The 27,825-nt window shown below is 43.0% G+C and overlaps 2 protein-coding genes and 1 long non-coding RNA gene across 3 annotated transcripts; 1 reads left to right on the plus strand and 2 right to left on the minus strand.

Annotated features, from left to right (window-relative positions):
- The first annotated feature begins 1,479 nt into the window (after positions 1 to 1,479).
- On the plus strand, positions 1,480 to 18,088 carry cdab (cytidine deaminase b). Its single transcript, XM_060070448.1, has 4 exons — positions 1,480 to 1,734; positions 6,895 to 7,006; positions 17,504 to 17,561; positions 17,655 to 18,088. Exons 1-4 carry the CDS (start codon positions 1,533 to 1,535, stop codon positions 17,775 to 17,777), a joined length of 495 nt encoding a protein of 164 aa, XP_059926431.1. The 5' UTR covers positions 1,480 to 1,532; the 3' UTR covers positions 17,778 to 18,088.
- Positions 10,278 to 13,238, minus strand: LOC132471275 (uncharacterized). Its single transcript, XR_009528809.1, has 2 exons — positions 12,658 to 13,238; positions 10,278 to 11,059 (listed from the first exon to the last, which is right to left on the minus strand). It is a non-coding gene; the product is annotated as an uncharacterized LOC132471275 (long non-coding RNA).
- Positions 18,024 to 27,825, minus strand: dnajc16l (DnaJ (Hsp40) homolog, subfamily C, member 16 like). Its single transcript, XM_060070434.1, has 15 exons — positions 27,370 to 27,825; positions 27,104 to 27,170; positions 26,757 to 26,905; positions 26,425 to 26,600; positions 25,970 to 26,154; positions 25,605 to 25,709; positions 25,298 to 25,456; positions 24,874 to 25,004; positions 24,417 to 24,594; positions 23,939 to 24,121; positions 23,342 to 23,418; positions 23,126 to 23,206; positions 22,793 to 22,882; positions 21,743 to 21,913; positions 18,024 to 19,744 (listed from the first exon to the last, which is right to left on the minus strand). Exons 1-15 carry the CDS (start codon positions 27,552 to 27,554, stop codon positions 19,258 to 19,260), a joined length of 2,424 nt encoding a protein of 807 aa, XP_059926417.1. The 5' UTR covers positions 27,555 to 27,825; the 3' UTR covers positions 18,024 to 19,257.

Here is a 27,825-nt window from a genome sequence, read left to right on the forward strand (position 1 = left end):
ATTATTTTTGTGAGAGACTTTTCATTTTTGAATGTTATGGACTTTTGGAAGGAAGTGTGCTCATTCATAATACTGTCAGATACTGTTCCCCCTCTGTTCCATAGGAAAGGAGGCTCACACATCTTTGAAATTCATACTGCTGACTTATTTCCCCACAACAGATAAGTGCTGTGATTTTCAGGCTGATATCACTCAATTTGACCATTTAGAACAGGGGGAACGCATCCTGACAGCTTGGAATATTACTGATACCGTTCCCCCCGTTCCCCACCTCTAAATGGTCTCTCACAAAAATAATATTTTTTATTGATAGAAATCTACAATACAACATCTTCAGATAAAACTCGCTAAAGAAAGTCCGTTTTGAACCTTAGCTCTCTCCAAAGTGCCTCTGTGGTACGAGCACAGCAGCTCGTGGGCGAGCTTTTTGTGTACGCGCGCTTCCTTCGCTCTTCGGGTAATTTCGGACGGGGGCGGGGACTAGGGGAAACACATCTCGACGGGGAAACCGATCTCGACACAACACCGGCGTTGCTATGGGTTCCGGTCTTGTGTGTTCCAACGGTTTATTAGGTAGGCCTATCTAATAAATGATGTCTTCGAGATCCGTGCTGGCGGTGTGAGGCAGCGGGGTTATTACAGGTTATCAGCTCAGACTGGGTCCACTCATGACAATCATGCAAAACAAACACACGCAGAGGCAGCAGAGGAGCCGCGCAAATGAACGTGTATTTGGTGACAGAGGCGAGAAAAAAAAGTCCTTTCTCTTCACCTGTACAAAATGCACCCAGGCTCGAAAGCCTGCTCCATCATTTCTCCGATCGGGGAAACTGTGAAATCGGAGATGGTCGGACAGGAGGTTGGAGTTGGAACAACCCCCACAGATACAAAACCTCATCTCGTCGATTAGAAAAACCCCAAAACCACAGGGGGGGGGAATACAAGACCGCTCACCGCATCTACTCACAACTGAGGCAGCAACAGCGACCGCGTCTACCAATTCCTACGTAATATGACGCGTTTGACGTATCACATAAAAAAACAACGTTTTTTGAAGCCTTGCGCAAAATAGTCACTTTAAAACTGATTTTTTTTGCCGATATACTTTTTTAAACTGATAAAATCCTGCATTTTAATTTCAAAGGGCAATTTTCAGAGAATGTTATGCATAAATATTGTGTGTGTGTGTGTGTGTGTGTGTGTGTGTGTGTGTGTGTGTGTGTGTGTGTGTGTGTGTGTGTGTGTGTGTGTGTGTGTGTGTGTGTGTGTGTGTGTGTGAATCGTTGTGTGTGAGTAAAACACGTTTTGTGTGCGTGTGAATCGTTTTGCGTGAGTAAAACACGTTTTCTTTGTGGGGGGGGGGGGGGGGGGGGGGGGGGTTTGGCATGATTCTAACTCCATACAGGCCTTCCACCAATAGAGATTGGCTAAACTAGAACTAGAACCCAACCCCTCCCACACTGGTTGTATCGAGGCCAGGATAAAGCAGAGCGCACCACCAACACTAACACAGTCAGCCAGCAGCCAGCAGCATGTCAGCCGAGCTAGAGAAGAAGGCTGTGGGGGATGGCGTTCACCCCGATCAGGGGCCACCTGGTTCCAGTGAGACACCCCAAGAGGTGGTGGATCAGTTGATCCGCAGTTCTATGGAGGCCAAGACGCACGCCTACTGTCCCTACAGCAAGTTCAGGGTTGGGGCGGCTCTCCTGACCCATGACAACAAGGTGTTCAAAGGTAGGCCGTATACCCCTGTCCTCTTCGGCGTCAATCTTTAGTTTTTCAGGTTTTGTTGTGATTCGGAGGAAGCTTTGTTCCAAAGTAAGGGACGTGCATCTATGGTCGAGTTACATTTTTTTTTTGTATTTTAACTTTTAGGGACAGATCATTTGTGCTGATGACAGCGCATATGGTGAGAGACCAACGGTGTGATAATAATAATAATAATAATAATAATAATAATAATAATAATAATAATAATAATAATAATTATTATTATTATTATTATTATTATTATTATTATTATTATTATTATATTATTATTATATATTTTTGGGGATAAAATAAGAGCGTTGACTACCGACATGTCATCGCTCTTATTTTATCCCCAAAAACGCAGCTGATCGGACGCATCACACGATTCGGAGGCATGCATCACATTTAAGGATTTTAAAAACTGATTCTTATTTTTTTTTTTCAAATATGCATTCGGCAGAGAAGGGAGACTAGCGTTGCTCACGGGTTGGAATGAAAGGGAGAAAAGGTGACAGAGGTGCCTGCGAAAGCGATGTCTGAGACGCAGAAACAGCTTCACGCTACCAGTGTCTGTCTCGTACGATGTGGAATGAGAACTCGTGAAGGGCACTATAGCATACTGCCCGAGAATGCAGTATCGCTATCAAATCTGTCCCCGGGAAAAGTAACGTTGCGGCGCGCCGAATTGAAAAAGGAAACCGCTATAATGAAATAGCGGTAATATTTCCACATTAATTGATAAAATAACAGGGGATGGGGAGGGGAGATGGCTGTTTCAGAAGGGACATTTTAAATCCAAAGGGGGATGGCATCCCCCCTCAACTCGAGTGCAATCCATATAGGAACAACTGCAAAAATTAACACTTGCAATTCCAACTTCTAAATGAACCAAAACTAAAGCAACAACAACCTGACAGTGCAGAGAATCTATGGCAACAGAGATCGAGTGTCGACATGTTTAGGATAGGCTGGTTTAATTGTTTTTTAATTGTTGTTTTTTCCCGGTATTTCCTGTCTACAAATTGTTGCTGCATTTAAGAAGCAAGAAAATGCAGCAAAAGGAATACAAGTTCAGTCTTGCCCTCTATGGCCTTGTCCTGCAGTGACGTCCGTCACAATGACTAGTTCTAGTTTGTAAACAGGGTAGAAAGGGAATATGGTCCCGCATGTTAATGCTCAAAGTCAACATTGACATTGGGCGGGGGTTTGAACAAGTTGATGAATAAACACGGCGAGTTGGGTGCAAAGGGCTGTCCTTCCGCCCGACTGATTAAGAACCCAGTGAATGAGTTAACAGACTCCTCTGAGCTCCACAGACCAGAGAACCAGGTCCGGAGATGATCCGGTGATGCACTTTCACACATGCAACACACAGACGGAGTTAGGCCGCATCAAACACTTTCACACACATCAGAGATACTCTGGATACTTTAGGCAAGGGGTCACGCCAGGGTAGCGCTGACGGAGATCCAACTCCTTTTTGCAGTGATATCAATGCTGCATTTATTCAAACATATCCACAATATCAACAGAAGAGGGGTAAGCAGAAAGAGGTTGGAACGCAAAATACATAACAGAAAAGTACGAAGCAACTTAAGTTGCATGCATGATAAAAAAAATGTCCGGTTTACAGCGCATGTTTGGAAGAGCTATAAAAGTGTCTATCCATATAGGCCTAATTCTTCGTTTTCTTCAGAAAATAACATACCCAGAATAAATACAGTACATCTCCACAACTGCAAGGGCTATAATATGTAATCATGGTACAAAAAATAAAGATAACACCTGTGAGATGGAGGTGCAATTGAAATAGTCAATGTCGAAGCTACTGGGTTATAATGAATAAAGCTAGAGAGCAGCATAGCAGTTTTAAGTAGGCAAAATCTTCAAATAAATCAATAAACCCAATGCTAACCAATGCAATGAATTTTGACACCCTTAACATATGAGATGAGATTCGACATATTCATTTAGCAGAGTACAGGTACAGAGCCAATTAAAAGCAGTTGACATCCCACCGGAAGTCCAAAAGAAGCATTACCAAAGTACAGGTTGAGTACAGTATTCTGGGCAGTAATGTTGACAATAGAGAGATTATGTACAACAGTGTATAGTTATATAATTACAGGTTTTCCAGATGACATGATACAGGGACTATATATAATAGTGCTGTCAGTTAAACGTGTTATTAACGGCGTTAACGCAAGCCAATTTTAACGGCGTTCATTTTTTTATCGCGCAATTTATTTATTTATTTTTTTCTTTGGCTCAAAACAAAGAAGCAGAAGCCTGACTGCTATGTTCAAGGCAGTATGTTTGTATGTTCATCGTTTAATTGCACAATAGGCTTTTTTTTTGTATCGTTCTGTTTTGATCAGTATATGCCAATGTTGTTATCAATAAAAAAACATTTGCACAAGGCAAGCCGATGCACTCTTCTCCATGTTGATAAGAGCATTAGAATGAGAAAAATTAATGGGACAAAGAAATCAAGGGATATTTAGCATCGATTTTTTTTTGAGTTAACTAGGACATTAATGCGATTAATCACGATTAAATATTTTAAGCGCTTGACAGCACTAAGAAAAATACGTAGTATATATAGTTATACTAAAAATAACGAAGTCAGACTTTTGATTCTCAGGTGCTGATGATGCGCAGTGAACAATAGTACATCAAGTCAAAGAAGTGTAAAATCACCTCACATAGTAATGCAGTCCAAGGCTCACACATCACTAACAATTTGTGATGGATCTATTTGCACAGGTTTATGGGCAGGTTATGGAATAAAAAGGTAATATATTGTGCAGGTTTGGGAGATAACAGTGCAAGGGCATTAATGAACCAGTGCCGGAGTAAATGTAAGCAGTGCAGGAGTATAATGTAAACAGGTAAACAGCGCAGAAGTAAAATGTTAACAGGTGAACAGTCAACTTGAACTTTATTTTCAGATCAACAATGCATATGGAAGCAAATATGTAGCAAAATTAAAATGGAAATGCGATTTGCAATTTGCAATTCAATAAGTCATTACATTATGCAACTGACAACTCATTATGCAGTTTAATAATGTCATTTGTAAATAAGTTATTCAAAGTGTATTTTAATATGCAAAGTGACAATGAAATCCTCAATTAAATCTGAAAATGTATAACAATAAAAATAGAGTAACAATTAGTCAAATTCTTTGAGTACCTTTTTCAAATTGAAAAGCTAAAGTGGCGAAGTCACGCCCCTTCCGGTAGAGCCCATGGGACCTATGAGATCGAAAAATATGAATGGGTTTCAATGGAGAGAAAGTAATTATCTTCTGGTCCCAGTCTTTATATGCCCCGGATTACACATATGTTGTTTGTGGATTTAAACTGGTGGATCTGCAACTGGTGTTGTAGAGTGGTGTCTGCGTCTTCCATCCAGATCTTAACGGCTCTTGTTGTTGGTTTCACATGTTCGATGACAGGGGTGTACTTATGCCGCATTCGAGATGCATTGTACAGCACCCGCCCGAGTTGGAAATTGCTATATCATCCCACTGCAGACACAAATGGGCGTTCTCGTGTGGTGGGGGTTCCCGTTTACGCAGACTGGCACGCCCCCTTCTTATTCTTCGTCGCCTTTCTCGCTGAACTGTATTAAAATGTCAAAGTGTACTACTCCAAAACCATGTAAATAGTGTTGTAAATAAACTTCCAATGCTTTTCAAATCTTATTTGGAAAATAACTTCACATGGTGTGTCTTTTTACAATTTATTCGTTACCAGCATTCGTAGCGTTGATCAGCAGTGAAATGGTCCGCCAAAGACGTTGACGTCGCTTAGCAACCGAAGACGCTGGGGTTGACAAGTTACCGGACTACTACCCATGCAAGTGAACGGAGCGTTCCACGGCATTGAGAAGACCTGTGTAATAAAGGCCTATAATATTTCTGTTTATTGCATAGATTTCTCCTCAGATTAGGCCAATACCAAAAAAAACACAAACGCTCGATCAAAGGCCCGGCCCGACCCGGCTCAAGGATAGTGGTGGGAAATATTGGCGGGCCGGGTCGGGTCAATCAAAACCCTCATTGTTTAACATGAATTGGCTAAAAAAATTACCACTGTAGCATATTTAAACACAATTCAAATTGTGCAGAGAATTATTTCCTTTTGTCATTATTATTTATTTGTCATTCTGAGCAGGGACATTTAGAATTTTCGGTTCTCCTCATTTTTTTTCCGGTCAATGAAAGGTAATAACCGGACAACGGAAACTCTGCTATCAACCGGCCTAACTTTCACCGTCAACACCGAACCCCTTCTTCTTCGCACGGCTGTCAACATCCGGAACATTCGCTAGTTAGATTTTCTCAAACAGAAGTTTCAAAATAAGATCTAGTAGTTGGTACGGGTAGCATAGAACTAACGTTAGCCAAGTGGGGGCTCCATGATTGCTAAATCTAATGAGAGAGGTCAAATTGCCATTAAGGAAGGAAAGCATTTAGTATGCCTTGCGACTGTACTTCGCAGTGTGCCTTGCGAAACGCAGTATGCCTTTCGAAACACCTCGTGATTAGTCGATGAAACGCTACCAGGAACGCCTAAAGGGCGTTCTTGTGTCATGACGGAAACGCCCAAGCCTGCAGATGGACCCTTATCGGAAATTGGGAAATCTTCTGTGTTGCGATATTTCAAAGAGTCACGCCCCTTTTGGTCCCACTCGGGCTCCTGGCTCCATTTCCCAATTAAGTAATCCAGTTCAGCAGAGCAATGGGTATCAACAGTGACTCAGTCCATGACCAGCAGGTCTTGGACCTTTTGACCGACTGACACCACTGTCAACTCCTCATATCGTATGACTCTTTAGCAGCCCTGACCAACTGTGCTGAATGTCCTGCAAACATATCAGTCAGTTTGGCACATGGAAGAATCTGTCTGAAGTGAAGACTTTGCCGTATCTTACTTTTGCAATTATTTTTGCAGATGTGATGTTTAATGAAAGTACTGAGAAAGTACAACATCAACGGGCCTTTATACCTGTTGTTTTGGCCGATAAGACAAATACAATTCAAATGGAGGATGACATTAAATAATGGTACATGAGTTTTATTTGGTAAAGATGAGAATACTGTGTCGTGACTCATCGCTGATGGTCCATCCCCAGGATGCAACGTGGAGAACGCCTGCTACAACCTGGGTGTGTGCGCCGAGAGGAACGCCATGGCCAAGGCTGTTTCTGAGGGATACAAGAGCTTCAGGGCCATTGCAATCGCAAGGTAATGCCCCACCTGAAACGATTATTGATCCATCGATTATACCGATTGACGCAAAATAAATTGTTGATTATTGCCAAACATGAGTAGCCTATATTCTATCCCTATTTTCCAAAATGTATAATTATTGCATAGCATGATTTCATCAGGCTTCCAGCCTAAATGATCTAATCATTAAACTAATGATTTAAGCCCTTTCCCAATAGTGCTCCAATATATAATATATATTGTATATATATAAATATAGCAGACACTTGTCTGTCCCAGGTTTCACAAAACACGCCTCTCCCCCCAATGTGTGTACTTCTTCCAAGTGGTTGCCTATAGGTTTTTGGCTTGCTATAATATTTGCGACCATAACTTTAACTTTTGTGCCTGTTTCCACGTAGATGATTTTAACTAATCAAGACATATTTGAGAACGTTAGCAATAAATGGGTTTGCCACAATGGATCATCAATGTCAGTCATCTCCTGCTCCCCCAGACGCATAAGGGGGACCCCAAGGTGGGGAACCAGTGTCTTACCTATATTTAACCTGTAGGTTAAGGTATAGGCAGAGAATGTCTAATATGAGGAGAATGGGCACTCGCGGGTTAGTTCCGGTTTTCTGGACTGGTTGCAGTAATAATCTCTGACCACGCGGGGCGCTCGTAGGCGAGTCCAGAATGAATGGGAGCCAACGGGGTTTTATCCTCAGAATCCACTTTTCTCACGATGTAATTTTTTGTCAAGTAATTTGAAAGTTGCTATCAAAAGGTGGGGCTAAGATAATAAACTCAGCTGAATATTGCATTTTTTAAGGTCACGTATCTGTTCTAAAAAGGCGTTAAAAACATGCGATGACGTCACACATTGTCATACTGTCAGAGGTACTGCTTTACGGCAGTTTCTAAAGCACTTCCATTTTCCCGCAACGATAACACCAGCTGTTGGAGGTAAGGCTTTTTTTTGCTTAATACCCTAGTTACAGAGGCTGAATCCGAATACTCATACTTGCATACTATATAGTATGCATTTTGTAGTATGCGAAAAATATAGCGCGTCCGAATACTCAGTACGCATTCTGTAGTACGGAAGACGTTTCCGAATGCGTACTACCGCCAAAGTAAACCGGGACTCTCTAAATCGACGCCACTTCGACCTGGGCGGGACTTTACGTCCTACGTCACTCGCTATGGGTTTGCATGTGTGTGCGTAGCCGTTTTTCTCAGGGATCTGTGCACAAACTCCCTTGCACTACAGATTACGAGCGTCAGTGTCGTACACACGATGGAGGGTGGGTGACATTCCTACAGTCTGATGATAGGCTATATTTCTACAAATGACTTACTATTACTAGCGATTAACATGACGAAACAACACGAACTAAGCTAACATTAGACTATAGCCACACCAGATAACGCCATACCAGCTAACCCTAACTATTTATATTAAACTCTGAACCATTTTGCAACAGGCAACTGTGTGTTGGTGCGTCTTATTGCTTCCCACGTCTGCGTCTGCGTCTGCGTCTGCGTCTGCGTCTGCGTCTGCATCTGCATCTTTCCCACTCCTGGCTAATAGTTTCAGCTTTTGTACTGTATATCAGAAATGATCACCATGTACCACACTGCTGACTTGTTGATGTTTTGTGAGCACTCACGCATTTCTCTAGGTATCTTAAGTTTCCTACTGGAGTCATCAAAACTTTGGGCTTTGTTATTGTAAGAAATATTGTGTTGCAAAAACACTTTGTGTCTTACCCTTAGCGTTACCCTAACCTTAACCCCAGTAACATTTCTATATCATAAACTACAAGTTACGCAAAATGGCATACAAACATCCAGTCCAATATGAAAGAAAAAAGCTAGCTTCATTAAGGAATCGAACCCCTTATCACCGCATTAATGAGTTGTTCTCTGACCACTAACCCATCAGGTCTTAGTACATGCGATTCAAGAGTTAACCACTTGACAATCTTTAAACTTCGGTTGCCTAGAAATTGTAAAGACAGTGATGTGTGTACATTGTGCGAGTATCCGTCACTTGCGATGTGTGTGCAGTCCAAAATGAAAGAAAAGACCTTGCATCACTAGGGAATCGAACCCCCAATCATCAGTTGGTCGTTGTTAACTGTAAACAAAGAGATCGCATTTTGTTTAACTGCTAACTAACAAACGGGTTTATGAGTTCACTGAACAAAGATTATGGAAATAAAAGACCACTTTTCCATCAGAAAAATCATCAGAACCGTTATTACCAACTAGGGCCCGACCGATATGGATTTTTGAGTGCCGATGCCGATTATTTTCAGAGAAAAATTACGATTACGATTTAATCGGCCGATTAAAAAAAAAAAACAACAACATATAAAACGTAGTTTTTGATACCTTAAATATACTTTAAACACTTTTGACGAATATGTGAATTGAATGCAGAACCTTTGAGTGTTTTAGAATACATTTACAGTCAAAAATGAGTGTAATGTAAAATGTAAAATAAATAACTAACTCCCAATGTGCTGCGCTCGTGAGCAGTGACTAACACCGTTAGAGTCTACAGTATAACAAATTAACATGGCCTGGGACCTAAAGAAAAACAGGCACAACATGCTCAAACAACGCGTCTTGTGTACATTGGTGAGGTGAGCGCGCAGCTGCCTGAGCGAGCGTGCTTTCATGTTGTACGGTAAAATTCAATCTCCTCTTTTTTACTCCAGCTAAAGTTGTTAGTTAGCAAGGCGAGTAGGAGTGCAATCTGCAGGATACTAATCGCAATAACATTTATAAAAAAAAAAAATAAATAAATAAATAATAATAATCGGTTGTAATCTGCGTCTTTTTGGCCGATGCCGATTATTTTCAAAAAGGCTATAATCGGCCGATTAAATCGGCAGGCCGATAAATCGGTCGGGCCCTATTACCAACCCATAGACACTAAAGCCAAAATCTTTCTCACATGCACACCCATCGCGAGTGACGGCTATGCGCACACATGCATTGCACACCCATAGAGAGTGACGTAGGACGTAAAGTCCCGCCCAGGTCGAAGTGGCGTCGATTTAGAGAGTCCCTTCAGAGGCCAGACATTTCTGGCTTCGCTTCCCTCGCCGTCATTAAGACTAAATATAGAAGCAGGCAGTGGTCGAGTTGTCAAAAAAAGCCAGGGGGGATGGTGGATTTTAACTTTTAGGGACAGATCATTTGTGCTGATGACAGCGCATATGGTGGGAGACCAACAGTGTGATAATTATTATTATTATTAAATTATTGTTATATATTTTTGGGTATAAAATAAGAGCGATCGCTACTGTCATGTCATCGCTCTTATTTTATCCCCCAAAACGCAGCTGATCGGACGCATCACACGATTCGGAGGCATGCATCACATTTAAGGATTTTAAAAACGGATTCTTATTCTTTTTTTTCAAAGATGCATTCGGCAGAGAAGGGAGACTAGCGTTGCTCACGGGTTGGAAATAAAAGGGAGAAAGGGGGACAGAGTTGCCTGCGGAAGCGATGTCTGAGATGCAGAGACTGCTTCACGCTACCAGTGTCTGTTTCGTACGGTGTTGAGAGCTCGTGAAGGCACTATTGCGCAAGTACGCCTGCGTGCTTGCGCAATAGCCAACCCGGTATGACGCGATTTCGTGCTCATGCGCACAAACGTTAATCTATTGAATCGTGTTCCAGATCACGATAGTCCGACTTTTTTCGTGCTACACAGAACGAAATGTAAACCAATGCATTCTGAATGGGAGTGTTCTCAGATAATTAACGTGCTCCACAAAACGCTACGAGAGAGAGAGAGAAAGAGAGAGAGGGAGGGACAGAGAGAGCGAGAGAGAGGCTTCAGAAAGGGTGTGCGCAGACAGTACAGTGCACCCTAGTTATGTTTATGCCAAAACCACAAATGCTATATATACTGTATATGTATATATATTGCCTAATTCTATATATTGCCCAGTGTTTCCCCTAGGATGGAGTTGCAGCAGCGGAGGTGAAATGCTATGTTTTTCACGCGCAATTTATTTTGTGTGCTCGCAAAGCGCACCCTGCCGGGAGGTTTCTATGTGTCTACTGGCAACATACATACAGTACATTTGTGCACATTAAAGGCCCACTATGCAACTTTTTTAGCCAAAATTACATTAAGTATGCAGGTTGAGAGTTATGCTGATGGTTCTGCATCCATTTCTGGGTCGATTGGTGGGTGTGTCATTTACCCATGTCGCCTCTCCAGTGAAAAAGCGCATATGCAACTTGCTCTGTTCGGACCGACACAATCCGGATGTGACGCAGCGGAAGTATCCTCGAAAATGTAGTCAGATTGTAGTTTCGAAAATGCTTTACGGCACAGACACACACCCAAACATGGCACCGGCTAGATATAAACAGCCAGTTGCGAGGCAATTGTTGCATTCATCATGGATCAATCGACTGATAAGGGACCCAAGAGGCGACCGTCGGTGGAACAAAGGAAGAATGGACCAGAAAAGAGATCAGACACGAGTGAAAGGGGAACTATGCAACTTTTTTGGCTTGATTTACCTTAATATAACAGGCTAAGAGTCATTGCGATGGTTCTATTATACATTTTTGTTCGATTGTTCGTTGTTTCGACTCACCCTTGCGCATCTTGGCGGAGAAAAGGAATATGTTTCTGCCGGCGACCCGCCGCCCACTCTCGCGGGAGTCTCGGGTCTCGCGAAGTAACGAATTGCTTTACGGCACAGACCCCCAAACACGGAACCGGCTCGATATAAACACAAGTCACTAAGGGATTGTTATATTCATCATAGATCAGCCGACTAAAAAGAGACAGAGAAACCCAATGTCGGAGGAACAGAAGAAGAGAAAAGGGAGACTGACCGGCACAGAGGCCAGACACGAGTAAACGTTGGGCAAGCTTTTCAGGAATAGCGTGAACTGAAAGAAAAGAAGACTGCAAATCAGACGCCGACTCGGCCGTGTTGCTTTTGAAATTGAAAGTACCCTTGGGTGGCCTTTGTCTTCGTGGTATTCTTGATGTTGATAGTCTCTGTACAAATGTGTTTGCTCAACCATTTTGTTGTGAGCCCTGTAAAAATTGTTTTCTCGACCGTTTTGTTGTGAGCCCTGTATGTTTCTAGCTTGCTTGGTTGCAACCATATAAACACCTTTGTTTCCATGGGTGTTTTGCTGTTCGTCTGTCTCGTCCCCCAGATACAGACTGAATCCCCGAATCCAGGTTCTTGTTTATTTAGATTATTATGTTGGCCAAACCTCTTACACTGATTGTTATGTTCAACCTAAGATAAAACAATTATAATCTAGGATATAAATTCTCCCCGTCAACTATAAAAAAGGATGGATTTATGTTTATTGCAATACAAATACACCCTTTTAAAAATGTATTACCTTGCCTACACTTTATGAACATCTACTTCGGACATGGCTCCACGCATTCGCCGGCTTCTTTGAAAACAAATGCACATGGCTTGCGTAGAAGTGCATGGGGAAGGGTCGTCAACGAGTTGTTACGACAGTGTTGTGAAATATCTACTACGAAGCTGTAGGGGGCGCTGTGTAGAGAAATGTGCGTGCCAAAACCAAGAAAACAGCGAAGAAATGCCCGAAGTTGCATAGTGGGCCTTTAATGAGCAAGGGAAATAAGGAGAGATTGAACATATTACAAGTATAATCTTTAAAAACATTATTTACATTTATTTAAAAAAAAATATTTATATCAACAACCACCCTATACATTAAAATCCCATAACCCAAATACTACAACAATCGAAAAGGTCTGTGCCTCAAACCAATGCATCTTCCCACTCCCTCCCCTCTCCCCATCACAAAGGTTGTAGTAGGAGCATAAATAGGCCATGCCTCTATTGAACAAATTTTGGGGCTCTAGAGTCAATAATGGCGACGCTACTGAAAATGTTGCTAAAAAAAATGTATATTGACATTTTTGCTAAAAAGAAATTTCTTAGAAATAAGTAGAGATATATTTTTCAAAACATAAGGTTGCAGTAAGACCATAAAGAGCCCATGCATATGGAAAACGTTTTAGGGATCTAGAGTCAATAATGGCAACCAGGGGCGAGTCTAGGTTTTGACTTTTGGGTGGGCTCAACCCCAGGCAGCCACAGGGGTATATGAAGTATATAAAGTCCTGTGCAAGATTTTCTTTTTTACCACAACCTTTATTTTCTTAGTTACTATGCTGTTGTATGTCTAAGCCGATAGCTGGCAGTGTCAGCTAAATAATGCAGTTCTGAACCACTAAAGTGATGAAATGAAAAAAGACGAAGGAATAATGGATGAAGGAATAATCAATGGTTGTGAACTCGAATAACAAAATTTAGGTATATTAAATTTCTTTTGTGTAAGTTTCACTCAAAAATTACCATATTTTCCTGAATATGTTACTGAAACACATTGGTACAGCATGATGTCGCCTCACTTTCATGGACCCATACAATTTATAAATTGTATCAACATACATTTTTATAAAACTTCTGAGGCAAAAAAATCAACAAGTACAACATGTACTAGTCGAATACTATGAGAAACAGACCACTATTTCGGGAGCACTAAACTATGTTGTCTCACCTTCAGGGACCCATACATTTTTATAAAACTTCTGATGCCAAAAAATCTTGTTGTTCTGAGGCAAAAAAAAGGGTGCTACTTTTCAGTTTAAAAATAACTGCTGGCATTATTTTATCAGCTGAGGGCGTTTTCATTGCCATAACAACGTGAGCTAATCAACAAGTACAACATGTTCTAGACCAGTGGTTCTCAATCATTTTTCTTTCATTCCCCCCCTAGGAGACAGACATTTTATCTCGCCCTCCCTGAATTGAAATAGCCTACTATTGAGAACCTGCTAATATTTATTTATTTAGATTAATAAAATTAACGGAGACAACATCTGCACCAACTTCAGTTTATTAACTCAATTTGTAACATTTAAACAAGACTGCTAAGTCTGTGTGAATCTCAAAACAGAGAAACAAGAGCAAATGATTCACTAGGGTTTGCATTTAATTATAATATTTTAAAAAAAGTAAACGTTGGTCACTTGTCAGCTTCATCAGCTTATTCCCTTTCAAAAAAAATAAATATATGTTCATCTTTCAAGCATGAATAAAGACACCAAGTCCCTCTCATGACTTTGTAAGCTCAAAATTCTTGTAAAACTTCTGTATTATGTTTATTTAAAATAAGTAACTTATTAAAATAAATACATAAGACACTAAGTCCCCTCTGCCGCTCACGCCCCCCCTGACACCTTTAAGCTGAGGGCGTTTGCCTGAGTCTCATAGTATTAGAACATGTGGTACTTGTTGATTAGCTCACGTTGTTATGGCAATGAATACGCCCTCAGCTGATAAACTAATGCCAGCATTTTTTTTCAACAGAAAATTAGCACCCATATCAATATATATTTGATATTTTTCTGCTCCTTGCACCTAATCATGCTTATCATGCTACGCAGCATTACAAGCCTCTGCCGACTAAAACATGAAGCAATTCAAGAAGAGGCATATATAGAATCGTCTTGTGGTCAACTGTCATTTAATAGACATCTGACAGATTATGTCAAGGTTTTAAAATTATCGTATTATTATTACCAGGTCATGTTATAGCACAGCTGGAAATCGTGGATTTTCTGATAAAGACTAGCTAGCCTCTTTGACAGACAAAACCGCAGAAACTATGTTAGGTGCGCTCGTGCTGCATTTTTGTCAAACAGGAGACGCCCACCCACCAATCCGAGGTTAGAGATTCCTGAAGGAAGTTTGCGCTCGATTTCACTAGCCCATTTGAGCCTGTTCATTAGTGTACAGCATCCATCCTCTCATTGCTTGTGTAAAAAAACCCGGTAGAATATTAGATTTGAGGACGAAACGATAGGGTGGGCTAAGGCAAGTTTTTTTTCAAAAAGGAGTTGCTTCGCCACTAATGGCAACACTATTGAAATTGTTCCTAAATAAAAAATCTTAAAAAATAAGTTATATTTTTCAAAATTAAAGGTTGTAGTAGGACCATTAAGAGGCCAGGCCTCTATGGAACAAGTTTTGGGGCTCTAGAGTCAATAATGGCGACGCTATTGAAATTTTACCATTGTGGTCGTTTTCAGTTTTGCACTTTGCAAACGGTCCCAAAGCTCGCGGATGAAAGCCGACTGCTCGTAGAAGACAATGCAATTCAGTTTTGCACTTTGCAGACGGTCCCTAAGCTCGCGGCTGAAACCCGACTGCTCGTAGAAGCCAATGCAACTCACTGTTCGCTAAAGACGGCTCGTTTGGATGAAAACAATATTGTAGCTGGTTCTCTTACACTCAATTTTGTCGCAACGATGTTTCACTGATGATCCGCCGCTGCTAGGTGCATATGGGAAACACTGTTGCCTATATATATATATATATATATATATATAGGCTATATATATAATTAGGCTATGATTATATTATTTAGCGTGTAATGAGACAATCTATAGCCAAATTGTCGAAGATGCCCGAGAATCTCCGGAAATATCAGCATGGGAAATCGGCGCATCAGAACCATGAACCTATAGAGTGGCGAAGTCACGCCCCTTCCGGTAGGGCTCATGGGACCTATGAGATCGAAAAATATGAATGGGTGTCAATGGAGAGAAAATAATTATTTTCTGGTCCCGGTCTTTATATGCCCTGGATTACACATATGTTGTTTGTGGATTTAAAGGATAATTTTTCATGCAAAGAGTTCGACCGTTTATTGTGCAATTGTTCAGATAAAGGCTGTAGAGAAAACACAACGAGAAAGACTACACGGCTCGTATGTGACGTCACGCTCCCTGCGACTGGCGTGGAGAAGACCGACAATCTTCCCATCGGCATAACTGAAACTCTGCACGTGCCCCGATTTATAATGGTTTTCACCTCTTTCGATGCTTTTATCCTCCCCTTGGAAAAAGCGGTGAAGTGGGGCAGAGAGATCGCCATCTCTGTGCCGAGTTCCAAGGGCGGGTGTGGTGACGTATATCATATGCGTCGAGAGCAGCGAAGAGCTGTAGTTCACAAAGCGGCCTCACATAAAACCTAAAATTATCAAACTTCTTCACGAACATTTTTAGTTTTCTTTGCATGAAAAATTATCCTTTAAATCCACAAACAACATATGTGTAATCCAGGGCATATAAAGACTGGGACCAGAAAATAATTATTTTCTCTCCATTGACACCCATTCATATTTTTCGATCTCATAGGTCCCATGAGCCCTACCGGAAGGGGCGTGACTTCGCCACTCTATAAAGAAAGACGTAATCTCAAGCGGGAGAGAACGTTTGCGGTGCTGGTTTGATGTCTGGGTCGATTGAGCTAACCTCAATCGACCCAGACATCACACCCCTCTCACTAAGCATGATAGGCCTAATTTTCAATGTGTGCCTGAGTAAATTCTCCTTCAAACCTAAACATAGTTTATATTCTGACCTTATGGCACTTAGGCCTACTGCAGTATTTTTTAATACTGAATAGCCTACGTTGTTTTTTTATGATACACTTGTTCTTACTCATGATAGTTTGATTACAGTGTTTTCGCAGTACACATGATTTCTCTCTATGCTTTGCATGATTGCTTATAACAGGATTGTTTGACTCCAGTATTTAAATATTCATGTTCAATTCTTTGAATGTTTTGATGCGGTACAATTTACCTCACATGATTGGTTGACTGCAGTTGTTAAAATTAATATTCAGTGCTGTGAATGCTTTAATGCAGTATACTTGTTAATAACCTCACTAGATTGACTGGTATGTTATATGCCAGATGATATCCCCATTTGATGGGTAGCCCTATTGAATCAGTTGTTAAATTGTTAGTATTATCCCGTTGCAAGTGTTTAAATACAATACATGAGTTATAGACAGTTGGTTGCTTCAGTCAAGTAAAGTTATGTGAATAATAAATCGTATTATTAATATAGCGTCCGTTTTCCTATAAAAGGCCGCTAAGAGGCTTAAGTGGGCTCCAGGCAGTTACGCGTCGTACAATGAATCCAAGTCCGGTGATGAATATAGTTTGATAATTTTATTGCTGCAGACCGAATGACAATTGATGAATGAAAACATGGTTGTTTGACGATGACGACGACGACGACGACGCTAAACAGAAAATATAATCAGGTGCGCCACTAACCCCCTTTCTCCCCCCGCTCCGCTGATCTGACTGCCCAGGTATATAGATTAAGCCACACCCATGTGTCAATCAAACGGAAGTGACATGATCCAAAACAGTGTGACTAACCTTTCAAAATAAACCATAAACAAACAGACCAAATATGCATTTTGGCCCCTACAATTAATATTAATGCCTTCTGTGTAAACTCTATGTAGTTATAGGCCTACGCACTTTATTTTAATTCCGGTGGTACCTGGAGAGCCAAATCATTTCTAAGGTGGTACTCATGGTAAAAAGTTTGAGAACCACTGATATAGACCATTTGATTTGAACAGCCTCTCATTCCCATTTCTTGTCTTGCAGTGACTTGAACGACCAATTCATCTATCCGTGTGGGGGCTGCAGGCAGTTCATGCGGGAGGTAGCCCACCACGTGGATGTTACTACACCAAAGTTGAGCCAAAACTTGACAAATTCCCAACATCAATCTTTTCTCCTTCATGTTCCCCTTCAGTTTGGCCAAAGTTGGGAAGTGTACCCGACCAAATCCGATGGCACTCATGTGAAGATGGACGTGAGCCAGCTGCTACCCATGTCCTTTGGGCCAGAGGATCTCCATCAACATGCAACACAATGAGAACTGAGCCCGTGGCCACTAGTTGTGGATGCTGGGATTTTTAAAGAACTGTATATTTTTCCTGCATAGATGTTCAATATCTATCTATACTAACTCAAAAATGTTAAGATGTTTCAGTGTGAAGGATAGTAAATGACTTTATTTAAGTTGGGCTTGTGTCAACTTAATAACAGTAAATTGCCTTATGTCACTGCTTTGTTTATGTATTAAAGTGGGTTGACTAATGATACAAGAAAGTAACAACCCTTGTTTTAAAAAAGTTTATTAGTTTTATGTGGGCAAATTATATAAATAAAGCAAATCTAAGCCATTATCTTATAATTTCATAAATAAACTGTAAATCAGCTATTGTCAGTGGCTTGACCTTAGCAATGATCTTAATCACATTCAGTTGACACAGGTAGAGAGACGATCGGACCTTTGGTGAGCAAAGGGTTCAATAAATAAACAAAACAGGATAAGAATCTAACAAATACATGCAAATCTAGTGCCAGTGCATGTAACCAGTGTAGCATTGTCCTAAAACTGATTCACGATTTATTACTAATTTATAATTATAACATCACACTGGCGTACAGTAGTCTCTGGCCAAATAATCTCTTCTTGTATATGTTGAACAGGCAGTTTGAAGGGGAAAGACAATAGGAACACATTGAACAAAACGACGGAGTGGCAACAGTGAAGGTATGAAGGCGTGTTTCTGAAGTACCGGTCGATCCTGCACAATCAACTTAATATCCTTAAAAGAAGGTGTTGCAATTTGTCTACGGAAATATCTGTCTTCGGTATGAAGCGGGTTGCGATAGGAGAACGCTTCCAATTATTTCAATGCAAAAAGATAAGTCAGGAAAACTAATCAGGGTTAAACAACTACAGGTTATTCAACTAACTCCATTGACAAAACAGAATCATTAAAAAAAGAATGTACCTTACTTGATATCGTTGCAGTGGGAAAGAAGCTCAGAAAGTGTTTAGTGTTTTGACTCCTATTAAGTCATGGACTGGATTCATAGGCAGACATGCATTAGTCTCAACAGTTTTATGACACGTGCCCAAGCCTTGACCAGGCAGAACGCTATGACACAGCTTCATAGAATGCAACCCCCTTATGCTGAAACCGCCACTGCTGTTCCCTAAGTGCCATGTGTCTACATGGTCGTTTCTGAGGTATTGCAACAAACTCCATCCGTGTATGATACTGGCCTTCTCCAGTGCTGCCTGAACAAAGGCTAATCTGACCAGACAGCCAAGGTTTTACTTTAACACGTGAGAAAATAAGTTACAGGAGTATTCCAAATATCAGGATAAGCTACACGTTGTTTGAAAAAAACTGGAACAAAAACTGTAACAAAACGTTTTTAAAAAACAAAACAAAAAGACATCTTGAAAACATGATACAGCATCAACATCCATCTCTCTTTCACTTCCTCCTTTGTTTTATTCCAACCCTTGGTGAGACTAGCTCTTCCTCAACGCGGGCTCAGCTCTCTGCGGAGCCATGAGCCGGGTCTAGTGAGGGCCAGGCGTGCACACGCAGGCGGGTGAGGGTGCCCTCCATCAGCCTCTCCATCCAGAGTCCCAGGCGGTCCAGCTTGTGGTGCACCTCCAGACTGGTGGCCCGGCTGGAGGCCCGCCTGGAACCTGATCCGTCCTCCCTGGAGTGGGACCGGGAGCGGGTCTGGGACCGGGACCTAGAGCGGGACTTTCTCCTGGACGAGGAGGACGATGAGGACGAGGAGGAGTCAAAGGCGGCGGAGGCCTCGCTGGCGTCGTCCCCGGTGAACACGGGCCTGAACAGACAGAAGTACTTCTTGTAGCCGTTGAGGGCCAGCACGTAGCCGGTGTGGTCCGAGGACTCTTCGTCGTCCGAGTGGCCCTGGGCCGAGTCCAGGGTCAGGGCCAGCAGCGCAGGCATCCACTGGCGGTGTTTATCTGCGTTGAGGAAGGAGAAGTGGAGCGTCTGGGTCCTGCAGGGAGACCGGAAGGGAGATTAGTTCATCCTTCTTGTCACCGGGGGATGACATACTGCAGTCACTGTACATTCCCTTTGGTAAACACTTTTAGAAGAGCTTTTAAAACCTTTGGAATGTTTTGCTTTGTCTTCTGAATTGTCTTTTTGTCTAATTCCTACCATGTAGTTGACCCTTGCCTTGTCATAAGAATGTCACTGTACACCATGACCGTGTTTACCTGCTCACGGGCCCGTGGCATCGACCTGTAGGCAAATGCTAGGGGCACAGTCCATCCATATGGACAGATTTGTATTATTGCACTATTTTTGACTAACACTATTTTAACACAACACACATCACTACATACATAGACTATTAACCACTTAATCGTCAAATCCCGCTGGCGGCCAAGTTTTAGTTACACCACCCCTTCCCCCCCCCCCCAACATGCTGGGTCAATTTTCGGCATCATAAGGTTGAGTGATATAGTCATGTCGTACACCGTTTGACAGCTTAGAATCTCATTAATGTCATCCAATGTCAACCATTTGGTGGAATAAATATGTTTAGCGAATATAGATAAAAAATATCCTAGTGTCTTAGGTCAAAATAGCCCCCCTCACCCTCCTCCTCCCTTGGTGCATTCTAACTTTATCGTCGTTGTGGTTAGCCTTAGCAATGAGTTGATACTTCATGTTGGGTCTTGAAATGTTCATAAGAGTCAACAGAAATCGAAAATCAATATTATTTTAGTCTAATTACATTGTGTATATGCACAAGCCATCTTATACAAAGTAGCCGAAAAATATTTTGTAGAAATGTAAATAGTTGTTTTTGATTGTATGTACATTTCTATTGAAATTTTACCTATTTTTGTTTATTTGTACATAATTATTTATAATATTTTTACTATTTCAGTTTTGGTGTTTATACCATCTCAGTTTTCACTTAAGTAAAATTAATAGCCAAAACACTGTTTGAGCTTTCTTTTGTCCAAATTGCATAGGCGGAATAGCTAGAAATTAAATTTTTGTGTGATTATACCTGTCTCAATACATATCGGAGCATCTGGCATGCTATCTAAATGGTTCACAAGAAAGCCCAGAGGGTAACCTTTCATTCGAGACCAAGATTCTGCTTCTACATGTTTGGGTTCACTTTTGATTACAGTATGCATTTTGGGTAGCCAAAGGTCTTTTTTGGAGTCTACAAAAGGACCCTGACCAGAACGAATGGACAAATCATTACATAAAAGGAGCTGGAGACTTCAATCTTTTACGCTTTGTTGATCTGCTTTTACACACAGCATCACAAGACCTAGGGCTAGGGCTCAGTAGTGTTTCCAAGGGATATGGAGTTACCCAGGGTACGACAATCAGCTTGGTTTTACAGGTGTGTGTAACCGGCTGGAAGGAAAAACAATATTGTAGCCTTCCCAGCACTGTGACAGTACATGATACAGTTATTCTGATAATGTCATATAGTTCTACAGGTTCTCAGCTTTCCAAAGAGACCAAGCATGTGATTAGAGGTCATACTATGAAGGAGCAGTGCTCTCTAGAGTAGGCGCAGTGCGAGAACAAAAAAATTGCCAAAAATGTCCCGAAGACTTAAGTGGTTAAATAGGCCCCATTTTCTGGGTTGCTGACTGTACTAGTTTCATCAAAGTCGTATTTCATGGAATACCTTATTCATGATGTATTTAGAATTTGTTTTATGACATTCTCTAATTCCGTTTTTAATTTGAGGGGGTTTTTGTTTTCAAAAAAGAAAATCTCTCAGACATATGTGTGAGTGCATGACACAATTATTGATGACTGCAGGAAATTAAGAGTTTGATCCCCCAGACTCACTTATACAGTATGCCGTTGTGCTCCGATGCAAGGGGAAGCCTCTGAAATCTTGCCCAGAGCACTAAATTGGTCAGGGCCTGCTGTGACCGCCCATTTAAAAATTCAAACACTATTGCCAACCCCTGAGTATGCCAAACACCATTATAAAACCTGGCCTTACCCAGAGAAGGAAAACACTTCCTTTGCAAACTTCCTGAGCAAGGCGTTCTTGGAGGCCTCGGAGAGCACCAGCACGATGTTGATGTGGCCGGGCCGCAGCTTCACCAGGTTGCTGGTGTAGGTGATGTCCGTCAGCTCCGTCACCTCCACAAAGTCCTTCTTAGGGGGGCGGCTTCACAGGAAAGACAAAAGGAAGATATTAAAGATCACAAACACGAATGGGAGGGGGTAGGTTAACATGAAAGAGAAACTACAGAAAATATATTGGAATTATGTTACGAGGACAGTATTGGAAAGTGGATGAGTGGATGTAATGGCTGAATAAAGATGACAACGAAATGTTACAGCACCATTAAACAAATGGGAGATACAGCAGTGTGCGGGCACCTCATTCTTTTATGTTTTATCCAGCCCTTTTGCACTACACCTCACCGGTGGAGATGTGCAGACTACCACTACTGCTCTACGTGAATAAAGATGAGACCCATTATTAATCATGAGGACAAATAAGCCAATATGGTGACAAATTCTGAGTTCATTAAATTCCATGTGATCTACTCCTCCTCTCACTGCAGGCGAGATGGGACCCTGGGCGGGGGTTACCTGGAGGTGGGGGGCGAGATGGGACCCTGGGCGGGGGTTACCTGGAGGTGGGGGGCGAGATGGGACCCTGGGCGGGGGTTACCTGGAGGTGGGGGGCGAGATGGGACCCTGGGCGGGGGTTACCTGGAGGTGGGGGGCGAGATGGGACCCTGGGCGGGGGTTACCTGGAGGTGGGGGGCGAGATGGGACCCTGGGCGGGGGTTACCTGGAGGTGGGGGGCGAGATGGGACCCTGGGCGGGGGTTACCTGGAGGTGGGGGGCGAGATGGGACCCTGGGCGGGGGTTACCTGGAGGTGGGGGGCGAGATGGGACCCTGGGCGGGGGTTACCTGGAGGTGGGGGGCGAGATGGGACCCTGGGCGGGGGTTACCTGGAGGTGGGGGGTGAGATGGGACCCGGCGGGGGTTACCTAGAGGTGGTGAGGCGAGATGGGACCCGGCGGGGGTTACCTGGTGGTGGTGGGCCGGCTGGAGTCATCCTCCTCAGCTTTGGGACGCTCTCGAGGTTTGGCTTTCTGCGGCTTGTCTTCTCCGGACTCACTGGGAAAGGAGCCAATAGACCATCACAAAAGACATTCAGTCACAATCTACGATTGATCATAGAGTGACTGGGATTGAATAGATATTGTGATGGCTTATCACAAAACCTCACAAACATTTTTAATCACAGTCAATATATGATTCCATTACTTTTTTTCCATTACTGGCAAGAGACTGTTGATTTGGTTCATAGCTACTGCAATGTAAAGGCATCTATGGGAAAACGCCCACTAGGCATGTCACCTGAAGGCTTGGATGATGACGGTGCCGAAGAGGATGAAGAGGGCTGAGAAAATCAGGGACAGGATGGGCATCATCTCTCTCCTGGAAAACCAACATCCACATCTCAGAGACACAGGGAAAAAACACGCCTACGTCTACGACATGATGAACGTGGCTGAACCCAGGAGGCTCCGAGCCCTTTTGATCCCCTTCTGTCAACAACAAGTACGGTCTTACCAGTTGGAGTAGAGGATGTCATCATATATTTGCAGGAAGTAATCGTAGGCAGTGTTCATCCACTGGATGAGAAACATCTGGTGGAGTAGACAAACGTGGTGAGAATATGAGCACGATTTCTGTCTTTGTTGAAAATTTAAATACATGTCTGTGATTGTATCAACTGCTATTGTGCACATTATTACAATGAGTGAGTTTTGACGATAAAGCTTATGGTTTCTCTCTTTGCCTTTGTAAATCACATTAGATAATGAGACTAGAGTTAATGTGTCTGCAGTGTACGCACTACGCACTATGCGGTCTATGCTGCTTAAACTGAAAGTGAGTGAGTGATGCGGTCTATGCTACTTGAACTGACGGTCGAGATGACACAGGTGGTCGTTCAAGTGGTGTGTGTGTGTGTGTGTGTGTGTGTGTGTGTGTGTGTGTGTGTGTGTGTGTGTGTCGGGTCTATGCTACTTGAACTGATAAGTAAGTGTATGCGTGAGTGTGTGTGTGCATGCTGTCTCTACTACTTGAACTGATAAGTATGTCTGTGCATGCGGTCTATGCTACTTGAAATGATAAGTAAGTGCGTGTGTGCGTGTCTTCTCTTACGGGGGCCATCTCGTTGTTGAGCTCTGGTAGCGTGGCGTCTGATGTCAGGTATGCCGGATCTCTCTGCAGGAGCTCCAGCTGTTCATAGAGGCGGTGCTTATCCTCCTCACTTCCGTTCCATCCACCAATCACAGAGCGGTACATGACCTTGCCTGCTGGGCTCCGCCTCTCCAGAATCACAACCTGTGCATTCATTAAATGGTAAATGGACTGCATTATGTGGCCTGTGATTTACAATCACAGCCTCACATTCACCAATTCATAAACCGACGGGCTGGCATGGTCAACATACGGAACAACCGTTAGGGTTAGGTGGCTTGTTAAGGACACCTCAACACTTGGCCTGGATGAGCTCGGGAACAAACCAGCAACCTTCCTGTTGCCAGATACCTCCTGAGCTGCTCAGTACATTAGTGCGAAGCTAGCTGTGGAACTGGACACCCACGTGTGGTGATGGTGTATTGTGCTATGTGTGTACCTGGGGCGAGAGCACAGCGTGGTTCTGCAGCAGTGCCTGGCAGAGGGGCTGCTGCTGCCGCTGGTAGACGTAGGCGAAGCGCAACACCTCCTTGGAGTTGGCGGTGGCAAACTGCAGGAAGGCCTCGTTACCGGGGACGAAGGCCTGGTCCTCCCCGGTGATCAGCAGCACGCAGTACCTGAGGACGCAGACACCTTTTAGCCTCGAGTGAACAATCACAAACTAAGTAGGAACATGAATGGAACTGAAGGGATGGCGCCTAAAGACGGTACATCACACAAAACACATCGGACCAACACATCGGATCTCATGCACCACCACTCTGTGTGTGTGTGTCTGCACGCTCATGCTGTATCCCCGGGGTCGACACACACCTCTTGAGGACGATCATATGTCCCCACAGGTTGGTGTACGCAGGGAGCCATCAGACTCCTGCCCACGAGGGACATTTACTTACTTCCTGCGCCGGTGGAACTGCTTGACCGGACACAGCTCGTCAAAGAGCTGCTGGTTCACCAGCCGGGGCACCCGAAGAAACTTGTTATTGGAGACAAACTCGTCCATGATCTGTCGCTTCATCCCTCGGGCCTGGGGAAGAGAAGGAGGAGAAGAAGACGTGGTGTGGTGGTGGTGGTTAGGGAGGGTTGATATCGTTTACCATTTTTTTTAGCGGCCCGTTTAATCCAGACCAACTGGGTGGGAATAGGTTTACCATTCTTGAACAGGTAAGGCCCAAAGACGCCTACTCGTAGACCAAATACATCGGGGTTTAACTACAGAACCTTTCAGCTGGGAGTCAGACCCCATGGCCGCAGGACTATCCTGCCAGCTCTGGACAGAATAGTCTATGTTCCCACACTAGCCTTAGCTTGGGCAGCTACCTGGATGATGTCGGCAGGCTTCTCCGTGTCCTCCTTGAATAGCAGCATAGTGGGGGCGTGGGTGTTGATGTTGAACCGCCGCAGGAGGGGGGTGTTGTACTTCTCGCCCTGGTCCACGTACCCGAAGCGCACGTAGTCCCGGAAGGCAAACGCCGTCAACTGCCGATGGAGGTTGATTAGGGTGGTTGGTAGGGGTGAGGGAGAAGAGAACCGGAGCAGGAAATCAGCTATCAAAACTTCCAATATCGCTGAGGAGGCATTATAAATAAATGTGTTGGTTTTGTGCGTGTGCGTGTGTCAACAATACCTTGTACATCAGGGGGAATATTGGTACTTGGTCAAACAGGAGTACGCTGGGTTTGTTCTCTGACTGCCAGCCATTCAGGAATGACTGGTAGTTCTTATCCGTGACCTGATGAGTAGGATGTATTCATTTAGTGTCAGTTTGGAAATGGAGTAACGAAAGGTAAGATCATAAATTAGCTAATGTCTATTTTAAACAGAATACTTTCTTTCTTTCTAATATACAATAAAATATTTTAATAGATGTTAATTTAATACAGCCCAGTGTAGGATTAATAACGCAAACCAATCTATTCCATTCAAACACACATCACACTGCATGGTAAAAGCCGCACTGAGAGCCCTGTGTCGGGCTGTGTTCTGGCATACCTTCTCCACCATCCTCTGGGGCAGCAGGTCTTCGATGAACTGCCGCAGGTTCTCGCGGACAACGGCCTGGTGGAAGAAGGTGAACCTGCCGTTCACCACCCCCAGGATGGAGGGCGTGCGGTGGGCCCCCAGCTGGCTGGCCAGGCGCCGCTCATATCCCATATCCACGATGCCGATGCCCACACCTGCAGACACCAGGACAGAGGAGTATGTTGCTTTAGAGCGAGACGTGGGATGTCTGATTCTAAAGCTAATAGTATAGAGGGGTGATACCAGAGTGTGTTTCCATGACTTTCTTTAAGATATTTTCACCCTAAAATCAGCCAGTTGATGATGTCTTAAAGTACTGCAAGCAATGGTGAAGTTTGGTAAATGGTTAATGCTCTGGGTAGAAAACAGCAAGGTGGCTGGCATTGATTAACCATATGAATCTTCAGGAGAGCACGCCGCCTCACCCAGTGGCTCCAGCTCCTGTACACTCTCCCTCCACACCGGCTCAATGTGGATGCAGGCGAAGCACCAGTCCGAGGTCACCTTGATGAGGTAGGGCCGCCGGTAGCTGTCGGGCAGCACGTCGCTGTTGAACTGCGCGTGGTGCAGCAGGTACTTGCTGTCAGCAAAGTCCCTCGACCTGAATGCATTTCACAATTATAGATTTTTTTTGCACAATAGCTGATGTTAATTTGTAAAATAAAAAATAACTTCATAGAGACCACAACTGAAGCCCAGAATATCTTTCACACCACAAAAAATATCCTTCATAAAGCTTTGAGTTGAGTTAACTTGCTTGGGGAAGTGGAAGAAGGACTCGTCAAAGTAAAAGCTGTTGTGGAAACTGCTACGGTATCCCTGTTGCTGTGAGTGGCCGAAAGCCTGGTTGTCCTCCATCTGGCCATAGCGGTCGAAATTGGCCCTTCTCTCTTCATTTGACAGAATCTGTGTCATAGCAGAAAAGCACAAAGAGATTCAATTATAGAGAAACCAAGACACTTTAAATAGGCTCGAGAAATAGGCTGAATAGGTAAAATACAATCAGAACAGTTAGAAATGAATAGGATATGCTAAGCTATGTTAACTTTTGATTAGAGTGCGCAAAAATAATCGACCCAATTCAAATTAATTAAAAACACCAACCTCATAGGATTTTGTAATTTTTATGAACATGTCTTCTGCTCCAGGATCCTTGTTCTTGTCTGGATGCCTATACAATAATACGAATCTACTTCATGATACAATCTAGAAATAACCCAAATACACTATCAATGCAGTAATAACCAACAAATGTAGTAACCTAAATTTGCTTGCGGGTGAAGCCAATGAACAACCACAACTGGCATGTATGTGACGTTAGGATATGATACTGATAATTCTCATCAAGAGGGTGAACCAGGACGACTCACCATTCTCTAGCCAGATGCTTATACGCCTTTTTGATTTCCGTTTGACTGGCACTCTTACTTACACCAAGGGTTTTATAAGGGTCGTTCTCAGGTGAACTCTTTACGAGATGTTCTCCGAATATAAACAATATAACCACAAGCACTGAAGATATTCGAGATTGTCGGCGGAACATCTTGATTACCATTGGCTATCTTTAAATGCTCGTATCAGAGAACCAAGCTAGCGTACACTAATTCAACATGCCCTGTGAGGTATGACAGCGAATTCAACCTGAAACAATGCAACGCGATTATATTACATGACTGGGTCCGTTTGCCTATTGGCTGCGATGTTGACAATTCAAAAGATCACAGCATCCTTCACAATAGTGTAAGCTAGACTGTAGGTGCATACGCTAACGCAGCACTCGTCTCGTTAGCTTGTGTTTCGGACGCTGCGCCTGCGCCGAATGACAG

The sequence above is a fragment of the Gadus macrocephalus genome, chromosome 13, assembly GCF_031168955.1.
Source record: "Gadus macrocephalus chromosome 13, ASM3116895v1".
NCBI lineage: Eukaryota > Metazoa > Chordata > Actinopteri > Gadiformes > Gadidae > Gadus > Gadus macrocephalus.